The sequence below is a fragment of the Anopheles ziemanni genome, chromosome 2 (assembly GCF_943734765.1).
Source record: "Anopheles ziemanni chromosome 2, idAnoZiCoDA_A2_x.2, whole genome shotgun sequence".
Taxonomy (NCBI): Eukaryota; Metazoa; Arthropoda; class Insecta; order Diptera; family Culicidae; genus Anopheles; species Anopheles ziemanni.
Window position 1 is genome coordinate 77,909,836 of NC_080705.1, and position 22,572 is coordinate 77,932,407.

General features: G+C 44.2%; 1 protein-coding gene across 1 annotated transcript; it reads right to left on the reverse strand.

The window, feature by feature from the left end:
• Positions 1–1,287: 1,287 nt before the first annotated feature.
• LOC131286537 (proline-rich protein HaeIII subfamily 1) lies at positions 1,288–21,327 on the reverse strand. Its single transcript, XM_058315503.1, has 9 exons — positions 21,211–21,327; positions 15,663–16,024; positions 15,404–15,590; positions 5,774–5,923; positions 5,046–5,102; positions 4,306–4,406; positions 3,857–3,901; positions 1,589–1,730; positions 1,288–1,425 (listed from the first exon to the last, which is right to left on the reverse strand). Exons 1-9 carry the CDS (start codon positions 21,325–21,327, stop codon positions 1,288–1,290), a joined length of 1,299 nt encoding a protein of 432 aa, XP_058171486.1.
• Between the last annotated feature and the right edge of the window lie 1,245 nt (positions 21,328–22,572).

Genomic DNA, 22,572 nt, shown 5'->3' on the forward strand with positions numbered 1-22,572 from the left:
CCCACCGTGACAAAGAAAAACATGAAGCGGATTTTCTCACCATTCGCGGTGCGTTACAATAAGTTCATCTTTATTCTGCATCATCGATCATATGTGTGGTGTGATATCACTGTACATAAACTGTAGATATATAATAAATAGATAAATCTCTTCCAAAGCCGTAGAGTGCCACCTGCTACTTAATCTATCCTTCCATCTGGTGCGCTCGTTTCCGATGGCGTCCCTAGCCCTACCCCCTAGCAAAGTGGATCGGTTAATCTGAACGGGTAATATGGCAACAAAATTCCGGCATGGCATGGCGCCACCCGCTTCTGACCCCCCGAAATGGAGGTAACGTTGCAAAACCATACGCGTGTGATTTAAAACACAGTTAACACTAAACAAACTTACAACTCGTAAAACGAAGCACAGTTTCGATCGCTTGCGTGTAAAATATGTATGATTCGTGAACTCCTGTTCTGCTTTTGTATTGCGTTCTTTGATGTTTTGTAAAATTATTTTAAAATAAAACATTCAAGAAGTTAAACTATTACTGCCCGTGAAAGTTGTGCTGTGCGGCCTTCCGGAAAGTGGTTCCCAGGCCAGTTTTTGGCAACAAACAATCAGACTGACTAGAACATACACTCGCGGTCGGCACCGTTCAAGCGGTGCGGCCAGTAGAATCGAATATACAATCGCGTAAATACGTTGATCAATAAATAAATAAATAAATAATTGGGTGTGCAAAACGTGATGCTTAGCTATCATATCAAAGCATGATCGATAGGAAGGCTATCGGAAGGAAACGACGGAAAAAACTTGAAATTCCTCGGGCTACTAGATTAACATAGGGTTCACAGGGTACAGGGTGAGAAATGCTGCTTATTTACACAACTCAATTTGTTCATTTTTGTTCTCTTACTGCAGCTGCTTCGTGTTAGTCGGGGAAAAGATTAGTTCGTTCGAGAAGGTTAGAGACGAATGGGTTTTTGTTATCGTATTTTTTTTTTCAATTTCGAATTGCGGGAAAAAAACTAGTGAAGCTACTACGTCATGTTCGTGTACCACGAACAAGGGTTTACAAAGTAACGATGGGTTTAAGGATGTGACGTTCCATCATCATAACGTGTCTGTATGGAGTATTCCTATTTCGTTCCACGATAGACGAATGGTATGCGATGATGAAGGCACTGTATGAGAATATTATAAATTGAAAGAAAATAAACAAGTAATGTAAGAAACATCCTCATCGTCCACGGTGGTGGAAATGGAGGCGCAATGTGACCCGTGACGGTACACCAGGTCCCCTTAGTCCATGTCGCTCATGACGTGCAGCATCAAACGTTTGAAGGATCCACTCTGGTGGATCTTTTCGTTCGGCTCGCCCATCGAGTTGACCCGGTACGCGAATTCTGGCTGGGGAGCGGGGTGATTGGCGTTAGGCTTCTGTTAAGAGAGAAATGTAAATAAAAAACAGATTAGAAACGTTTTAAAGATCAAGTTTAGGTTTCAAATGAAATAAACGAAATCGAATGAGAATAATCCAACAAAAATAGTGGAAGTGGTGAAACTTTGGATAAGTAAGAATAAAAACCAACGTAGAACTTACCTTTCCTGGCACTAAACGGTTCGGGGCGAAGGTTTTCTGCTGAATCGGATTCGGCACCTCCTGCAGACCATCTCCCGTTCCCTCCTGCAGCGCGCGGTACGTTTCGCTCTTGCATGGGTCAAACACGACGGTTTTCTTGTAGCTGCTCGGTCACGGCGGTCCAAAATGGCGCGCGCATGATCGTCCCGCATCATTCCACCCATTTGTCCCGCCGATGACGTACGTTGATTTGGGTTTTTATTTTCATTACATTTGTTGACCGTGTTTTTGTGTTTTCGTTTTTGGTTTTGCACGAGCAGATGGAGCAGCGTTTTATTTTTGGCATGTGGCCAAATTTTTGGGCGTTTTCGTTTCATCGGGGCCGCGAGAATTTTGTTGTCGTTTTCGATGTTTCATTTTCAGCATTATTATTATTTTTTGGCCATCGGTTTTTGTGGGCATTTGATCGGCGATGTGACGTTGTGTATCAGGGAGGTTGCAGGTATTTTTTTTTAACATTTTAGTTTTGACACGTTTACAAATGTGACGGGCGACATTAATGGAGTCCGGCGGACGAACACGCGCGATGTATCATAAATAGTACACATTTTGAAATGTATGCAAGTGGTACGAAAATGAAGGATGAGCACGGTTGAAGGAAGAGATAAAAAACGAAACACTGTTAGATAACCATCCAAATTGATGAGAGGATCGTGACCGTGACGCTTGCAGAGCCTCAGTGAAGAATTATGTCTGAGGTTTTTCTTTTATTTTTATAAACAACACACAAACAAGGTTTTTTCAACAGATAACAAATAACATGGCACACATATTTTTGAACACGAGTGGAAGTTTTTTTCACGTGAATTAAAATAAGAACTCAACAAACATCGAAACAGATTTAAATAAATCAACACCAAATCTGACATGTGAAATAAAAACTCAAACTTGAGAAATAATCATGAAGTAAACGGTATTTTATAATTAAATTTAAATTTTGACAATAAAAAAAAAAAATTCTTATGTTATAAATAAAAGGTGATTGGTCCTCCAAATTAACGTTTAACATAAATAGTGTTATTTGGTAACAGTTATCACGCAATAAAAATCACAATAAACTCAAGACAACTCTTTTACAAGTCCCAAGAGACCGAAAGCCAATAAGACATTATATGTTTTTGAGTAGTTTTGGTCCCAAAATTAAGCGAAAGGCCTCTTCAGTCTCCCAGAAGTTGTTAATTAAAATTCGAACGCAATTTCCCGCATAAGCTGCCAGACATTAGTGTGCACATGCCAGTGACGATGGGTGCGTGTGTCCTTTTAAGTGTATTTGCAATTAGTTTAATGAAAGCAGATGAACGAGAGTTGGACGTTATTCGACGCCTAGGGCTGATAGTGATCGGCAACGTGCTGGTACGCTTCCGGTAGGGGTGGAACAGGCGGCGCAGGGCTGACGGTTTGCTGGCGGGACGTGCGGCCCGAAACCGACGGAGAGACGTACGACTGGAAGGGATACTGTTTTTGCGATTGCTTTTCCTGCTCCAGCCGGCGCTGTTCGTCGAGGATCTTTTGCTTCTGCTTCAGGAAGGACAGATCGATGAAGATGCTAGAAACAAGAAGGCATTCCGCAATGATTTTTTATGGGATATTTTGCATGCGAGTTGCGAGGGGGGATTTTTCTTTACTTTCGGTGATTTGATGGAAGAAAAGGATTGGCCTTGTTTACAGCGTTCGTCGATTAACTTTATCTTCAGCATATTAGCTTCAAAAGTGTTTGCCACTATGCTACTACATCAAATATTTACAACTTTCATCGTTCTAAGCACAGCAACACATTGCACAGACACCTTTTAGCGACATCAAAAGCTGATCGAATCTGATTCGGTTTTTTTGCCTTCTTGCGTGCCAATGGTTGTTGCGTATAGAGGCAACGTTTTGGAACGTTTGCGCACGAGAGTAACGGGGAGGTGCGGAAGGGGAACGAGGACGAATCGGGGTGAAATAATGGACGCTGGTGAATAATGTGGTTTAAACCCACGAGGAACGAGCATCAGGATGGATTCTGGCAGCATTTACGTTAGGGCATGATAAGCGACTGCTTAATCCAAGCTAAGGATAGGCTAAAGTAACGAGTGTCCAACCTTCCGTCTTACGAAACGAGCAACAACAAGCGCATATCGAAGCCAAGCGAAACGCAACAGAATAAAACAAACATAGCACGACAAAATAATCTCTACGGCGGTGCTCTACGATCCAAACCACAGCTCTATACTACAACGGTTGCTTTACCCTTCAATTTTCGTTGGCCGATGGCGATTGGTGTATCCGTTCGATCTGGTTGTGTGCATAGAAAAATGTATAAAATTCTTTCATTGGTTTGGTGCGTACGGGATTGCGAAACGTTGTGTGTTTCGGGGTGGATCGGAATGGGTCGGGAAAACGGGAGGAAACTACTGTATGGTTAGCTGTATGGTGCTGCACTATTACATTTATTTTAGGGAATATCGATTCACATTATTATATAACTGAAAAATAAAATTTCAAATTTTTTGAGCTACTTTGAAATCTTTTTTAAAACATTTCAATTCGATGGAGGCGCCTTGTACTTCATACATTTATTTTATAACCGACAAAATCTCTACTGACACGCTAGAAAATATAGCTATCCATACGTTTTTTGGAACAAGGAACAGAAAAATGTAAAGACCAGGGGTGGACTGCCATGTCATAATACTTACGGAACAGTTTGTGTTTGCTGCGGAGCGCTCTGTCTGATGGTGTTCTCAATGTTGTTATCCGAGTATAGCCCGATCGGGGAGTTGAACTGCTTGTGGACGACCTGCAGAAATGAGTGATTCAAATGTGGAGTGTTGAAATATCATCTTTGAACAGAAACATGGACAAAAAAATTTGTTTGAAAGCAGATATATAACGGGAAAACCTTGAACAAAGAACAGACATTATAAAACACAATAAAATCACAAAGAAAACAGAAATCACTAGCTTACGCTGTGTTTAAGTAGAGGATAGGAAAAATAGATTCTCAGACCCGTTTGGGTTGATGATAAATGTAGGAAAACACAAAAACAATAACGTAAAACATAAAAGCACTCAAACGGGAAATTAAAGGAACAAAACAAGCAAACAAAGATAAAAACAGAACAATAAGAAAGAAAGAAAGAACAAATAATCTTGATTGAATAGTACCAACATGGTATAGTAATCAAACAAACCGATCAAAGTAAATAAGCGAAATAATTTTAAAGCGCAATGGCAAACCCTGGCCTTCAACGTAGGATTGAAGCGGTATCAGCTCTGTTCCGGGGAGCTTTACGTCACATTTTGTCGAAGGGCTTGCACAGTAAAACCAATCCAGCACAGTGTCAAAGTGAAACGGACGTTCGCACACCAGAGAAGAAAAATAGGTAAAAACAAAACATCGGAAAGCCAACGAAAGAGAACTAAAGTGGACAAACACCTTCGGACCGGACGGTGGCTCTTCGCCAATCACTCGATGAATCACGGTTTCCGCGAGCTGCGAGATGTTTTGTTCGATGAGGATGTTGATGTTGTTGAGTTTGGGTTTGGGGGTTTTTACATGGCATTGGATTTGTTTGATATTGTTTTGTTTCGTTCGGCGTTATGGGAGGGCAGTAGAAAAGGTTACAATTGTTTATCATTTGATTCGAGTTTGTTTTGTTTTTTTAGAGATATGTGGTACGAGATGGGGTTGAGAGACAATTGAGATGACACATGACGGAAAGAAAAGGAAGAACAGAAATAATTTAAGATACAGCTCCCATCTAACGCTTGGTTCGTTTTGTTTTTGGTTTTTGTTTGTGAATGAGTGGTTTTCTTTTGGTGCTGATAATTATCTACTCGCGCCTCCGACGTGTTTCGTTTCGATAAAAGCTAGTTTATTTCAAGAATACCTAAATAGAATCAAAAACAACTCAAGGACCTATCCTATCGGGGAGGGCAGATTTTCACTAGAGGCGAGAATTTGTGGGATGTGTGGCGTGTTTTCATCTCGTGAGGGTAAATATTTTGAAGCGAATTTCTTATGTTCCTTAAGCCGACGGCCGATTTCCCAATTCTGTGAAGGAGCCTGTATGTGAGGGGAGGAGCTGTCGTGTGAAGCTGGCGGGAGGGTGGTGGCTCTAGCCCTCCCCCGCACTGCCTTGGCGATTAGCGCCACTGCTGTACCTTCTGTTTCATCAGTGTGTCTGTGTAATCATGTGCCGGCGGGGCACGCATGGCCGGGTTCGGGTGGTGTCTGAGGTAGGACTCTGTCGGGAGCGTATCCTTCTTCGGCACCTTGGCACCGGGCAGGACTAACGGTGTGGTACGGTACGGCTGGAACGAGGAGAAACACCGAGAAGAGAGAGAGAGAGAGAAAGAAAAGGGAAGAAAGAAAACACATACAGGGTTTAACAAACAGGACGGTATTGGGTTTTGTGTTGTCTCATGTTGGTGATGATGGAGTAAAACGAAAATACGACAGAAAAGCTATTTGGCAACACTGCCAGTTTTGTGAACGACGGAAAAGCCTTTTTTTATCAATTTACTATTTTCTTTTTGTGGATCGAGAAATATCTTATGCACATTCAAATGTTATTTAAAAATTGCTAGGTTTTTTTTTAGTTTTTTAAATGTTTTCAGTTCGTTTCAATGAGCTAAACTTATTTTCTCCAAGCCTACTACGAAAGCAAAGGCACCCATTTTCCGCCCCGTTTCCATCTCAACGCTTGCCAGAGTGGAAAAGTTTCAGAGAAAAATTTCCTAAAAGCGAAACCATGTAGACCATGTCTTGCCAATGTGTGCGTGAAATGATTGCGCCAACGTTTGGATCGGATACAAGCAAGCGCGCGCTTCAAAAACGCGCGCCAAAATGGCGCACAGGTGGAAGGAAAAGAAAAACTCCTTGCCCATATTGAAGGCAATGGCGTGATTTGAAGGTTTTGCCCTTAAAGTGAATGAAGTGTATTTTTAGGACAGTTTCGGTACAGCTGTTGGAACATATTACCCCCCCGGGGGTGGCAGAGGATGTGGCAGGATCACGCGTCGTGTTTAATCCGTGTGCTCTGACCTCGGGCTAGGGATTTGCTTCTAGAAAAATCTATGTCAATGTCATTCATGGCACATCGAGTTTTAATGTTCTACAACGGAAGATGCAGGCAGTTTTGTTGTGCCAGGATTAATTAGTTTAATGTAAATAATGCGCAGCGAACCATGTGGAAGAAATAGAAAGTGGCAGACAGTTAGTATGACGTAAGACGTGTTTTCCTAAATTGAGCTAACGAGTTTAGATAAAGGTAGGAATACTATGAAATCAATATTTTTGAATAAATAACTTATCCATTTTAACCCATTAAAGTAAATTTCACTTTCACTAATATTGCTTTTCAGAAGGAAAACCTTTTTTAATGATCTGTTTTGACTTGATGTTGAGACTTGAAAAAACATATTTAATATAAATTATTCCTCGTATGTATATTATTTTTGTTTTTTGCAATGGAATGCTAGGGTTATGACAAGTCTGACCTCAGTTTCGTATCGCCTTTAGAGCTTGTTTGTAATACTGACCATGACTAATAATAAATCATTTCTATTAGGCCAGGTTACATAATCACCTTCTCGTGCATCATACCACGCCAGCATCGCATGCCAACCCTCATCCGCTTTATCCAGCACCTCATCACGGAAACCTCTCCTTCTCCCCCGGTTTGCAAGACAGAAACCAGTGGAAAAATCTGGCAACATTTCTGGTCAACCACCGACATGGCGGATGGTCAGCAAACGGCCCGCCGGACCTCCCACCCGAAAGCTGGAGGGCGTTTACAAGGGAACCTTATTTTTAGAACGCCTCGAGGACTCGAAGCGATCAACCAGCATCGGTAGCACACGACCAACACAGCCTCGATTTTCCTTCAAGCCGCTCCCGTTACACAAAGTCCGTTCTGTTTCGGTCCGCTTTTCAGCCCCACGAACAACTGGTGTGGGTGATTTATCGCCATTTTCTAGTGCCAACGTTGGTGAGTGAAAGTAATTTTTCCCTTTTTTTTTTGCACAAATGTTCTAGAATGATCGAAATTCCGTTCGTCAAGCTGGAAAAACAACTGACTCATAATCATCGAGGTACCGTAAGTTGTTACACGGAATCGATCGGGCCTGAATTCTATTGAAGCACTTGACGGTTGAGAAGAGTTTAATTTATGATCGATCGTTTTAGCTCGGAATAAGGGATTATTCGACCATTCGAATCAAGCATACGTCACGGGTAACCTTGAAACAATGCTCCGGTCAAAGATGGCCATCAATCGTTACTTCGGACTAATGCTTCCCTTCGGTTGGGCAATCTTACGGTCAGCCACATAATCATAGCACGGGTGTAGATGGGAATACGTTTCACGCAGTTTGAAATGTTTATTTTCGTACTCCACGTCGGAAAAGTCCCGTACGTACTCTTGCTTCCTCCACAGCGTCCATTTAACCTCTGGATCCAAAATGAAACAACTTGAACAAACGCGCAAACACGAACACATATTGGCCAACATGGGCATCACCATCACCACCCATTCCATCGTTGGAAAAAGTGCTTACTTGGTAATCAATCTGCGCCTCGTCGTAGTTTTCATTGCGATGCGCGAAATGGATGAACGCGGGCGAGCCACGGTACTGATAAGCGGAGGCCATTTTGTTTTGCTGTTTTGCGCCTACTGCTCGGCTCTAGCACAGAAAAGAAGCACACTCACACAAAACCCAACCCGTGTGGTACACAAACAAATTAAGGCTTTCCACGGCCTGGAGAAAAAAAAAACGGTCGGGGCCAAGAAAAACCAAGAAGTGAAAGGGAAATATTCCTGTGTTTACAAAGTAACCACCACTAAGCGCAACCCTAAGCCCAGCAGCACTAAGCAGAATGTGACTGAAGCTGTAAACCGCACAACTACCGGAGCCGACTGTTTTCCGATCTGTCGATGGACGTTTCCCGCGAGCGACTGACCGGTCGTGTTTGCGAATGGAAAATCTTCGATAGCTGGCCGCGATCGTTCGCGATCGGTTGGGGTGGGGGGGAAGCGGGATGGTGATGATGGAGGGTGGTGGTGTTTTTCTTTCACCAAGGACTTGTGCTGTACTCCACTGGCCTGCGTGTGTGTCTGTATGAGTGCGTGTCGGTATAGTGTAGAAAGTGACGTCTGTGGTCTTCGGCCGACAGGATAGATTAATGGGCAGGACGTGGCGGCAGGATGGTGAAAATACACTGAAGCACACAAGGGGAAAAATAAAAATACACCAAAAACACACATTTTCGAAGCCACCATCAGAAACGAAATGGCTTTTGTTGGACAAAAAGCAGCAAAAACCAAAAAATAAAAAAAAACGTACGTTTGCCAGCGCGTGGGAAATGCGCGCCAACCGTTGCCCGAAGAGTGGCCAACTTTGTTTACGTACACGAATCCGTCGGGTTTTTCACCACTTCCCTCCCTTGTCCTGAGTTCCCCCCTCCGACTCGGTGGTCGAAGGGCAGAGTCGACTGAAGCAAGCGTTCACCCTTAAGGGGCCTTATGGAAAACCAAACCCCCGGTTGCGTTTGTTGATGGAGAAGAATTTGTCGATCGACTGATCTCGCGCTCGAGCTGTCTCGCCGTGGAAATGGATCGGGTTGTACGCGTGCATTCACTCCTAGCCATTTCCGTTTTGCCTTTACAAAGATCACATTTTCTCCGATGTGCCTGGTGGTTTTCCTATGCCCGTTCGAACCGTTCAGTGCAAGTGTTGTTTATTTTGACGAAAGGGAAATATTGGTTCATCAGCTTTCCGGAACGGAGGGAGATTATCGTAACGATGCAGCAAGTATGTTACATAATGTTGTGTGAGGCAGTCAACGAGACTGTGTATCATTTGTATAAATGTGTGTTATTAGGTACGGAAATCGCTGCAAAAATAGCCAGAGAACGATATGGGAAAAGACAAGATTGTTTTCTATTTGAAAATCACTTACTTTAGCATGTTTAATTGCCAAACTTAGTTTATACCTAGTGATTGTGGAATTTAATGGAGAACAAGGACGTTTCTAATGAAACGATAATGGATTTAATTTACTTTATTTACTTTAGTATTTTTGCCATCTTCATGAATTGTTTACTTTATTCAGTTTTTTACAAACATTTGTCGAATTGATGCAGATTGAAGAAGTGCGGTAATGTTCGATTAAAATGGATGATCACTATCGTTATAATTATATTGAATGAATGATCAGTGTACTATTTTTAGTTGAACGTATTTGAGGTAAAGTTTTCTTGAATCTTTAAAGTTCCTTTGCCAATGTGTTGTGCTACAAGAAATGTTAAATGTTCTCTGATGTTTAACATTAATTTGGTGGTTCTAGAACAATTTCTTTATAGTTTTATTTCTGCACCAAAATTCCAACACAGTTGGTTGGCAAAATTTGATTCCATGGACGGAGGTGGTAAATGAAAAGTGAGAACATCTGAAAATAAAGATCGGCCAGCTCATTTCACGGTGAAAAACGTTTTATTGGCCTGCAGAGGAGTGCGAACGACACAATACGGTACAAACTGTGCCAAGGGGAGCATAAAATTCCACCAATCCGTTTCGCAGTCATTTTTCATGTCAGCTGGAAGGACTTGAGGATGCTCTGTTTTTGGCCTTTGATTGGCGAAGGATAAGGAAAAAAGTTATGATATGCACTTGGTGTTGGTTGCTTATTGCCAGAGTTCACAGTTAATGTCAACCCAACACGGTTAGGTTTGTTAACTTGGGTTTATTATGCTTCTGTTTGGCCCTATTTCGTTTCGAACAAAATGTCGACCCGCTATCGTTTTGTGTTTAAATTGTTTTCGTATCCTGTGCGCACCGTGCAAAACAAAAAACACGCAAAAGATTGCGACGCGCGACGATATAATATGAGCGCCGTCCGCCAAAGAAGCCGACCCGAGGACTTTTGGCGTGACCTCATTTACATCCCGAATGGTTCGAGGAGATTATTTTTAGTTTCGCAAACGCAGAGGAAACGGCCGGTCGCTCTGGGGAGTGGATGGATGAGGTGACGGGGCTGGCCAGACCGGGGTGTGGGGGTCGGTGTCAGAAGCTGGCTAAAATTATCGTGCCAACCACTTGCGTTGACCATCGGCCGGTTCTACCCCGCTGTGCTCAGTTACGTTTCTACTCCGTGGGTGTGTGTGTGTTGAGTTCTTAGGAACAGAATAGCCCTGACTTTCGTCGTCAGTCTCTTTCGTCGAGACTGAGGTATTTTGCAGGAGGAGGCATGAGTTTATTGTACCAACCAGCGTGTGTCGTCTGGCCGTCGGCGGTTGGAATGTTGGAGATGATACGTCTACCTTTCCTTCGCTCGGCAGGTATTCGACCGAACATCGAAGGGGTCATCGGGGGCGAAAAGGGTGCGAATGTTTCCACAGGTGATTGGAGTCCGGTTCTTAAACTCCGGCGGGAGTGAGCTCGTTAGTCGTCGGTCAGGGTCAGGGGCCAAGTTGAACTTGATGGTGGACAGATCGAGGTGGCGAGACGCTGAATTCGGGATGACCAACCTTCGCCCATTTCTCATTTCCCGTCACGGAGGGGGAGTAAGGGCTCGCAGAACTTCACTTTCATTCACCTCCGACCGACCGACGGACACTATTCAGGTACTATTTTCGGTTCGTGTTGTTTTCTGCGAACTTGAAAATTCGTATGCTGCAAGCCGGTCCGGAAGATGGGTGTGGGGGGGAGAGGGGCCCTAAACTGACCGGACTCTTGGGTGGGATGCTGCCACATGTTGAATACACAGACCCACACACACACATTGCTCTTGACGGCGGGATCTGACCCGATGCGCACCGGGAGCACAAAACACAGCTGGCAGAGCCCGTTGGATCGGTGCCACAACCGTGTGCTCTGGGTGGTCGGGAAATTCAAGGTCGAACTGATGGGCAAATAAGATTTATTTGGTCGAAGTGTGCCACGGCACTGGTTTCACTATCAGTTTCCTGAAGGCCTCGGAAAAGCGATGCGATGTCAAGGCCGGTACGAAAATATAGCAAGATCATGCAAAACCTTCAATTTTCCTGTGTCGTACACAATATAATTTCAAACAATTTCACAAACAACATGGATTGTGATGGTAGTAAACAAAGTGATACGCGTAACGTGCTTGACTATGGCGCATGTTTTGGTTCTTCTTGATAATATACCAACAAGGTATGTAATGAACTTGAATTGATTGATCTTAAGTCATGGTTTTGGGATTCCGAACATCAGGTTTGGAGAAATCTGAACTGATTAGGTACGGTCACACGAGACGAACCCTGCTCGAATTTGGACGCTCGGCGAACCTTTTCTTGAATGTGTTAGTGAATCGAGCAAAGTTCGCGAACCTTTTTCGAGCAGAAAAGGTTCACCGATTTTGGTGGATAGCACGAACCTTTGCCGCGAACCTTTTTGACGTTCCGTTCGATTTCCCCATTTGTTTACAATGCTTACTTTGATTTATTCTTACCAACTATCAATGAAACTACATCAAAGGTTCGTTACGTGTGAACGCTAAAAGGTTCGGCGAACCTTTTTTTGGCATTCGTTTGTAATAGTGTGCGAAAGGTTCGCCATCAAAGGTTCGTCTCGTGTGACCGTACCTATTACAACATTAAGAGAACAATTTAAAATCTGTGATTATGTCCTCCTCGTTTGTTGCCTACGCCAAAATTGTATTGGTTATTTGTGGTTAAGAGGATGTGCTTCATGATGATTTGCATAATAAAACATATTTTACTAGTTTTTACCTAATTATAAGTTCCAATTCCTTCATTTTGAACAAGTTATTTTGTTACACGCCAACGAACAGTTTTCGGGAAAATTCCAACCGAACAGCTTTACTCGCTGCCCCTAAATGTATGCAACACATCGTGCACTCCATCCATCGTTCAGCTCCAGGGAAAACTTTCGCTTGGCGGCCCCTTTTGCGACGCTGCGAGAAACTTTCGCCCGAGGAAAATCGTTGCGCTGGAAACCCGTACCCGCCGTTGCCATGGGATACCATTGGCGTGTGGGGGAAAATGTTCGCGCAAGAGCAGATTGTTTACGCGTCTTTCTTGCGAGCCGTGGAAAGTAATTTCATTTGCCCAGCGAATCCTCCGTCGAGCGTTCGATCCGAAAGCCAAAATAACTCATGATAAGTACCTTGCCTCTTCGTACGCCCTCCGTACCGTTCGCCCAAGCGATGGTAGGGATTCCAGAAGCCTCCTTGCTTCGGCTTCGGAAAATGTTCCTTTACAACCAAACCGTTCGCCTCAGCCAGCGCCAACTGCGTCGTTGGTTTGGTTGGGACGATAAATTTAATAAATTTTAACTCTTGGAACAGTGCCGCAAGTGGATTTGCCCGGGCTTCAATCTTCATTTGATTTCCCCGTGCCGCGGTCTAGTGTTACCTCCTTCGAACCTCACTCGAAAATTCCATCAAAAGGCGTATACTGTTCACGTGACTTCGTCAAATCGTGGTACCTCTTACGCGAGTAGCGCTGAGTGTTTTATTTTACTAAGAATTTTCATCCCCAATTCGACGTTTATTCTCTGGTACGAGGTAGCAATAATGTATTGGAAAATAATTAGTTTTCCCCCGCAATGGGGAACATTTTCGTGGTAAAGTCATGAAAGTCTTCCGCTAATGAAATGATCAGAGTTATGGCAGGACAATGTGTATGCTATGAATTGAGGATGATGGAAGTTCATGAACCAGAAGGAGTTTTAACCGAGAGGAAAATTTATTCAGTTTCAAAGGCTTCTCTTGTTATTTTACAATATTTTTAAATATAAAAAATGAACGAACTGATGGATCATGTGTGTTTATGTTTAATTTTATTAAAAGCATTTCATTGAGCTGATCTCCTTGTCTTATTCTATTACATTGCAGAATCTTCTTTATCATTTTATTTATTCCATTTTGAAAACTTTCATGGAACTTCCAACCATACCTGTTTTTCCCACAATCATGTACCTTTAAAGATGCTGCAGGAAGCCTCAACCCTTTCCTGAAATCAGCCCCAAGACGCGCATGGCGCAGGTCCTGCCTTCTTCGGTCACGTGCGTGTGTGTGTTTGTATTCATACCAAGAGGACACAAATGTGTCACAGGTTAACAATCATCGTTAGCGACACGCGCGCGCTTGTGGCATCGAGGCACGAGCCAAGAATACAAGTTGGCTGCTCGGGAGGCTGCATCGTGATAGCGTCTTGAAACTTTCCGAGAAGAAAGGGCTGCTGGAAAAAAAGGGTTCCTCCCTGCGACGAAGGCTCGATCTCCCGAGCGCCCTGTTTACCAAACCCTTTTCAAACCCTGCATCGCATTCTAACTCATCGTCGGCTAGATTGTCACTTTTCCATCCCAGCGTGAAGCAGTGTGAGTGCGCGCCCATCTTTCCACGCACCGGGGAAACCGAAAGATACCGACTCTCCATCTCTGGCTCTACGGCGCACTGGCGTCTACTTTGGCTCCGCTATAATGCACACGGTTTCGCGCGGTGGAAGAAAATTTAATTTATTCATGAAAGCATCCTTCCTCCGTTCGAGGAAGATGTACTGTCAGGTGGCGCAACAACCGTACGGAAAGTTGCTCAAGCAAAGCAAACTCGTTCGCTGCTTGGGTTGCCATGGAAAAGCTCTAAACAACGCCCGCCGACGCTTATCGTTTTGAAAATGAGCGAAGCCCGGGGGTGAAAATTGTGCAAAGAAGGCGTGGGTTAATATTAAAATGTTTCGCCCCGTCTCCGAAAGGCTCCTCGCGCCTTTTTACCGCTGGCTCGTCTTATTGAAGCATAAGTTTTCGGTTCCGCTGTCGTTTTTGCAAGCGGGAAAAGTAATTTAAAATTTTCCCAACGCGTGTCGCGCACCCCTTTCCTCTGCGTCGTGTTTGTTTGATGATGTGGATGCTTTTGACGTGCGGTTTTATACAGGCAAGATTGCGCTAGAGTAGTAACTACAACGAACAAGGGATGTAATGCGCCGGAGTTCATTTTCGATTTTGAAGGTAATGTAAAATTGTAAGTAATCAAACCTGTTTATTTTACTCTTTTCAGTTAGTGTTATTTGCATAAAGGTTAATATAATATCTGTGAATACAAAATGAACTGTAGTATTTTTAGTTCACAAACTAGTGGATAATATTTTAAACACCCATATTGTTGCATTAAGACGGTTAAAACCATTCATTTGTAACTTTATAATAAGAACCATCGAAAAGATGATTTTTCTCGATTATTGAATAAAAACGATGTTAATGTTAAAAAATTAATTAAATAACAAATGATACTAGAAACGGTTCATATTGGGATGAATATCTCCTCATGCTCATTTATTATTTATTACTCATACAAAACTGGCCCTGCGGTTACTTTCGCAATAATTTAACAAATAAACATGAAAATATTCTTCAAAAAGTCCACATTTGAAGAACAAAATGTAAATCAAACCCAAAAACTACAAAATTGTTAGATCACTTAGTAAAATTGTATCAGTTAAACTTCAGTTAATAAAATATGATTCATGATGTAGCGGAAGTCGCAAAACGCTTCATGTATTTACATGATTGGTCAATTCACACTGTCAAACTGTTTAGTTTTAAGAACAGGTTGGACAAGAAATTCCTTTTAATTTCCCTTCTTGATACTTCTTCAGGATCAATCCAAATACTGTCTAGGATTGTCCGGTGGTGTTAGCAAACGCATGAGATCCGTACGAAAAGAAAGCCTTCACTCGAATGGAAAGGTCGAAAGCGAAAGCAAACGAAGGGGTTTTAGGCCCGGAACCGCTTGATGGTTTGGCTTACCTGATTGGAAATCGCTTCGCCGGCATCGTTCAGCCCAGCCGGTGACGGTGGCGGATACGGATGCTTCGGCAGATGGTACGCTCCGGTTTCGTCCACCCCGGGGAACATGGTGCGCGGGAGCGTCTCGACCGGATGCTCCAGAGCGGCGGCGTACGCCTGCGGGCCATGCGGCAACGGCGAGGTCATGCTGGAATGGGGTAGAGAGAGCGCGTCAGCGGTTAGATTCTGGAAGAAGTCGTCGGCTTCGGGGCTGTCCTACCTCGGCAGCAGCTGCTGTGGATCCGGCGGCGGGAAGTTCTGGTGCAGCTGGGGCTTGGTCGGGGTCGGAGCGGCCGCCGACGGCTGGTGGAAGCGTCCGACGGGCTGGTCCGGGTCGACGTACGGCTGGTACGGCTGGGCGTAGGCTCCCGGGGCCGGCGCCGGACTGCCGTTGACCGGATGGGCGCTCTGGTGCAGGGCCACCTTGTCGTCCCGACGGATGGTCACCTTGATCTGGTTGCCCGCATTGCGGAACAGGTTCTGGGCGTCGTTGTGCGTCAGGTCGCGGGCATCGTACTGGTCGATCTTAGTGATGATATCGCCGCGGAGCAGCTCCGGTTGGGCCGGACTGTTGACTTGTACCTGCGGACGGGACGGGTCGGGGAAAGAAAAGCGAGCGAACTGTGAGAAAAAGGGGCTCTCTGAGGATTTTTCCCACGAGGGACAACATTTCGACAATCCAGTTTTCCTCGGAATGCTTTGATTTCGTTTCGATCGGTCAGCAAGAAAGCGTTATTGAGGATAACTTCTCCAAGTCATGAAGTTCAAACAGCTCCTTTTCGTAAGCGACAAAGAGTCCTGCCAGAAGTTGGCCACAATTCGGAACCTGTCAAACTGGATTCCATAACAGGATTTTCCTTCTTCGGGACGTTGGCCGAACGTGCAACCCGTTTCCGGATATGTAGGATTGTGTATCATCGTTTTCAAATTAAACCTGAGTTTCCTTGTGACAATCGTGGGAAAAGTTTTGGAATACCCGAATAAACTCTTTTTATTGTATTTTCAAAATTTAAAATTTCCATTTCAACCCAGTCCGGTTTGGCGATTTAGTTTAAAATTTGGTTCCCTGTTGAAAATAAATTAGTTAAAATAAGTTTATTGTACATATTCTATTTTTAATCAATATTCAAGAATTCAAGGCACTAGTTAAATATGTGTCAAATTCTTCATCGTCAGTTAAGCTTGTTAATCTTATTTAAACTTATCCGTTCAGGGGTTCAAAAGATCCATTAAACATTCATCATTTAATTATTTTTGACATTCCCTTTGAAAACCATTTTCCATTATGCTTTGGTGATAAAATATACTGATAATCTCAACCGGGTTGTAATGTTTATTATTTACCTTCGTCAAAAAACGAGAGTTTTCCTTCGCCATTTCCACGGTGCACTACGGTTAAGCAAAGCCTTCGAAAACATCTTGCCTTCATATTGATAACTGATGATCCTTGCAAGATTACACCCGCTCAAAAGGACACGTTTCAAAGAAATCCATTCCCGATGGTAAGGGAAGGTTGAAAGGATAGTTAAGATTAGAATTTTCTTTTCTTCGATCGACCCGAAACATAAAAGATCCCCTCGCACGTTCGCCTTGTATCGAGCAGCGAAAGAACCTTTACCTCATCTTCGTCGTTGTATTTCCACACCCCTCTCGGTCGTTAAAAAGCATAAGCCTGGCTCGGGATTGGTGCGTGTTTTATAGCACACTTTTCCCTTCCCACTCCATCCCGAAACGGGATATCCCCGTCCCAGGCGAGTCGAGATCATAGGGGAGGAAAATCATGCAAACAGTGTCCCGGCAAACCCGTTCTTTGTAAATATGTTTCCCAACCGAAATGACTTCGCTGTAATGCTAATGAATGCGAGGGTAAGACGAGAAAAAGCCAACCCCTTTTTCCTGGGGATGCCGAGTTTTCCCTCTGTCGCATACGGTTCGGGGAGGAGAAAAATTGGGTGTGGCCCCGCCCGTCCTGTGGTTCCTTTTAAAAGTTTTCCATAAAAAGGGACGGCGGTGTTGGCGGAAAAATCTCGGCATCTTTAGGAGTTTCTTTCGGCCCGGCGTCTCGCTACATTGGCCCCATTCGGTGTTGGGAGTTGGACAAAATTCAACCCATGCAATGGTTTTGGGTTGTGTTTTTCCTCTGCCTAGATGGAGATTTATGGGAAGGATATGCACCCCAAAATGGTGACATATTTCTTCCTTCCTGAATCCCGACCAGAATGTAACCAAAAGTGACTTATTTGTACAACCATCGGTTCCCAGTGTGGCAATGGTAATCAATGTCTTGGGAAGGTCCTTTACATGCATCGTCTCAGACGGGTCCATTTTTGTGTACAATCTGCGTGCTTGAAACTCGAAATCACAGCCCGCTTCTTCACTGCATCGCATTCGAAATGGGTTTGGCATGAACCAACTTAGAGCAAATGTCTCCCGGTTGATTTCCCATCCCCCGCAGTTTGCCTACAGAAAATGGGAAGTCCTTTACGGGCCACGACTGCGTCCCGGAACGCCCGGGCTCCAAAGCTGCTTAGCCCGTTCGGCAGGATTAAAATAATAAATTATCTAGAAATTTAATATAAATGAAAATCTAATTAAGATTTTCGCATTAATTAAAAATGGCTCCGACAGCGGCATAAACCCAAGGTGGTGGGGTTTTTGTGTACTCGAGACGAGAACGTCTTGCACTCGAAAGGAAACCCACCTTCAAACCCTCCTTTACCCCCCGTTCCCGTACAACTCCAACCCACCGGCGAGAGTTTGGGGCACGCCGTAAAAGAAAATCAGCGACGACAAAGTTTTCCTACGATAAACTCTAGAAAAAGTCTCCCCCCGAGATACTCGACATAGAGACAGAGAAAGAGACGTAGTCACGTAAAGGAAGAGTGGGTGGTAAGGTTCGTAAGAAAGTCTGGGTGTAATTTTCTTTCAACCTCTTATCTTTTTCACCATTTGCTGCACAGCGGTTTTCTTCGACCGGTGTGTTGGTACGCTTTCGATAAAAGTGAATGAGTGTGGGGCCTCGGTGGAGAAAACACTTTGAACATAAATTATAATACAAATGGCTTGCGCTTTCTCTTCCGCAAGCAGGGTCTCGGGGCCGGCAGTGAGGGAAGTAGTTTGCAAAGAACGCTCTAATGGAAGCCGGGCGGATGGGCTTCGGTAGCAAAATTTTCTTCTTTCAAACCCCGGGTTTGTGCACACTATCTTATCGAAAAGTATACGACGGGAAAAAAGCAGGAAAAAAGGTCTGCGACAGCACTATCCTTTGCGCACGGGAAGGATAAAGTTTTCCTCATGCATAAATTAGCACTGCAAGAAAATTAGATAAGGGAATTGAATCAGTCGAGTGCGACTTTTTTACGACTGGCAGTTTGGGCCTCCCTCTATCGGAGGTGAGAGATTCCGTTTTCTTACGGCTAGGAATGTCTCAGGAAAAGTTGCGCAAGAATCACTATGAATTAGAAATTTTGTTAAAACGAGGGAGGAAAATGGTTGTTGGAAGAAAAGATGATTTAATATTGAAAGCGTATTACGCGTTATTTGATGTTTTTATTTTGCATATATAAATAATAAATATCGCATAGAGTATTTTAATACGTTTTCATAAACGGCAAGAACAAACTAGTTCAACCAAATCTGTTCTACAAAAACAACAAAATCCCATTTATCAAGGTTTCTGCCGACGTCAAACGCCGCCTTGTAAAAGATAAGCTCAAACGGCGCTCGTTGCTTTGCCTCTCGCTGTCGATTTTAATTAGCTAACCCAGTTATTAGTGAGGCGATAAACGTTAACGCATCTTGTCGCTGGTTATGTAGAACACATAACGTAGTGAATACAGGAAAAAAAGGAAATCTCGTTAGAAACCCCGAAGGGTGTGACGAAGGATTTAAGGGTGAGCGAAATTAGCCTATCCATCGCGTGAAGGTTAATCAACTTGAATGTGGACGCCTTTCAAAAATCGCTGACAGAAACAGCGTTACAGTTCGGTGGGAAATTATTTTAAGCGTTGAAAAACGAAACGAACCAAACCCACTCGGGCGAAGCGTTTCTGCGCGGTTAACGTAAACATGATTCAACTCAGGTTTGTGTTTTATTTTTCTACGAAGCTCCATGGAAAGGTAAGAGAAATTGTACTAATTTGTTTCGTATTGGGGTACAAATTTGTCACCCTGGGCCATCAGTGTCCACCAAGGACGGCGAGTGGCAAAAGGAAGCTCGCTTCGGATGGGCTTTTTTTTAACGGAAAATGAGGATATGACCGATGCACTGTGTTTTGTTTTGCTCTGGCCGTAACTAAAGATTCCTTTACGTGTACACACCAACTCATTTCGTCATGCGAGCAAGTCGTGTGAAGCACGATTTGCGTACGACGGAAAATTCGTTCACCTCAGAAAAACGCGGGCAAGAGCGATAGGAAAATCTTAAACCGCTGCCAAGAATGCGTCGCCGCTATGCGTCATGACCGTTTCCTCGCACTCGAGCGGAAGTAAACCGTCAAGGGTTTCGATGTGGCGCTCGGAAAACACATGGCTAGGGGAAGTTTGCCTCAATGCAAATAACATTAATTTTGTAATACAACTTAGGTGTTTTTTTATGTGTTAGAACACACTTTGAGAAAAGAATTGATTTCTTGAAAAAGAAAAACTTTCCTTTGCATCACTCTAGAATGAAAACAATGTATTACGAAACCCATCATTTGTATCTTTCGCGTGCATCCTTAAGCTACATTGCGCTTGGGAAAATATTATTCAAACCCAATTTAATACCTTAAGCTTCTGTCGGTTTATCAAAATAAATCGTTCCCTGCATCGAAGCAACCGACGGAACCGTTAACGGTGGAAAATCGACGGAAAACAGTCGAGCACAAATGCACCGTATCCCACGAGCAGCGGCGCGATGAGGCCATAAAGTAGAATGTTTATCAGCATGTGGCCGAGCGACCTTTCATAATAATATGCGCCAACAAGAGACATTACAGCAGTCCCAGAATGAGCCATATTGCGTCGTTTCTTTTTCGTCCCAGTCGGTGTAGAACGTGAAAATAAGGGAAAATGTTTTCGTTTCTGCAACAAACCATCATTAATCTTACCAAAGTAAAGAGTGATGCAATTCGCGATGCATCGATGCAGTTATACCATCGCCCGAAAAGTATTGCGATGACGATAGAACAAACCCTCAAAAGGATAACGGACGAATAGAAAAAGAACACAAACGCTCGTTTTCCTTTTCGGTGAACGGGTTTTCACCGATTCTCGGTTTGTTGGTGAGGTGGTGGAAAATTACTTCTGCCAACCCGCGGGGTGTTGCCAGCCCGACAGCGTATCCCGGTGAAAAATTGGGTGCACTTCAAGCAGCACTTAAATTTTATTGGCAACCATCGCTCGGCTTTTCCTCGACTCAACATCGAACAAAGCAAGCGCGATTTGTTTTGACAGCGCGTCCTGCTTCCATACTGCTGCTGCCGCTACGCTTCTCGCCGAGAGTTTTCCCGTTTGCAGATGTTGGGCAGCCGAGTGCCCGGTTGTTTTTCTCAGCACAACAGGATGGCATTCGAGACTGCCCTTGTGTAAGTGTGTGTGAGTGTGTGGTGGGGAAAACTCTTGCTTCGTGTGACAATCGGACATAACCTTCGCTTATTTTGTATCGTTCAAAGTCATCGCCAGTTTTGATCGAGAAGGAAAAGAAAGTAAAGTGTCGCCATCGTACTGCAGATTATATTTTGTGGGCTGCGCGAAAAACCTTCCTGCCCCCTTTCGGAAAAACCTACCCGTGTGACGATGAGGGGCGCATTTAGGTCCGTGCCACCGACGAGCCTGATGCCCCAAGCGACCTGCGGCGAAGGACGCCGCAGTGTGACGAGGAAATCGTGTGGTTTCGGGCTCATTTCCCGAGCTGGGACGCAGCTGCTTGCTAGCTTCTGTGGGAAAATCTACACCAACAATACTTCTGCACACTGCTTTCACTTCTTTTCCAACACCAGCCGACCGAGCAAGTTAGTGTTGCCTTAGCGACCGAGAATCAATTCAACGACACTGCGCGGTCGAAAGGTCGAGAAAATTTGTTCAGTAAAAATATCACCAGCGCACCGGAGCGGCGGTTGGGTTCTTGATTTTCACTTCCCACTTATTATATCACACACCTGCGAGCCGAACTCTCGGGGCCCGAACTCGAAGGGAAATCAAGGGTTTCCCGTTTCGAAAGCAAGGTTTGGGTAAGTTTCACTTTTCCACTTCACTCGTTTCCCGCAAACTGGAATCGATATAAAGTCCGGAGTTTTCCTTGCAATTTTCCACACACAATCACGCTCACTCAGTCAATTCAGGACACCAGATATGAATTGCACGCGCTCGCACCGAACTCGCTTCCGTTTCGACTGTTTCGAATCTCGCTCGCCGTTTGATCTGGTTGCACTTTTGCTCGCCTTTGCGGACGGTCGCCCAGCTTGGGATTCGAGTGATCTCAGCCCTCCCCCACCCTCTTCGTTCGGCTTCTTTTTCGTGCTCCTTTTTTGTTTTGGTTTTGCTCACCAAGCACTCACCACCTGAGCAGGGGGGATGCTTGAATTTTCACGGGAGCGTTCCGTATCCCCGCGCGTGGTGGAACGGAAAATTCAAATATTTATTTTAATCACCGACGGACGTGGTCACTCGCTAGGGGCCGCGCTTGGGACACACGGCATGAGTTCGCATCGCCGCCGGTGGTTGTGCTACATATTTTCCCTGCGCGAAACCCGTGCGCTTCAGGTTGAGTGTATCGTTTTTCTTTCGTACCAGATCAACGGCGCTGAGGAGAAATATACGAGCCGTTTGTTGACAGCCTGATCTCTGCCAACGTCTTGAGCTTGAGGTGGAGGCACTCGCGTTACTCAGTGTTGCGCCGAGAGAAACGTGCTCATCTGCTGATCGAAGGGAGGATGCAGATGAAAGCACCCACGGATGAGTTTTCCTCCCCAGGAAGAAAATGAGTTGATATTTTTGTTCGATTTTTGTTGCATCGCAAAAGATCCGCTTGTGTGGTTTTCATAAAAATTTAAACCTTTTCCACATTGTCAGTTCTTTTGCACATACATAAGCCATTTGGGAGTCTACTAAATCTACTTATAAAATTAAAATGATTCACAACAAGAGTA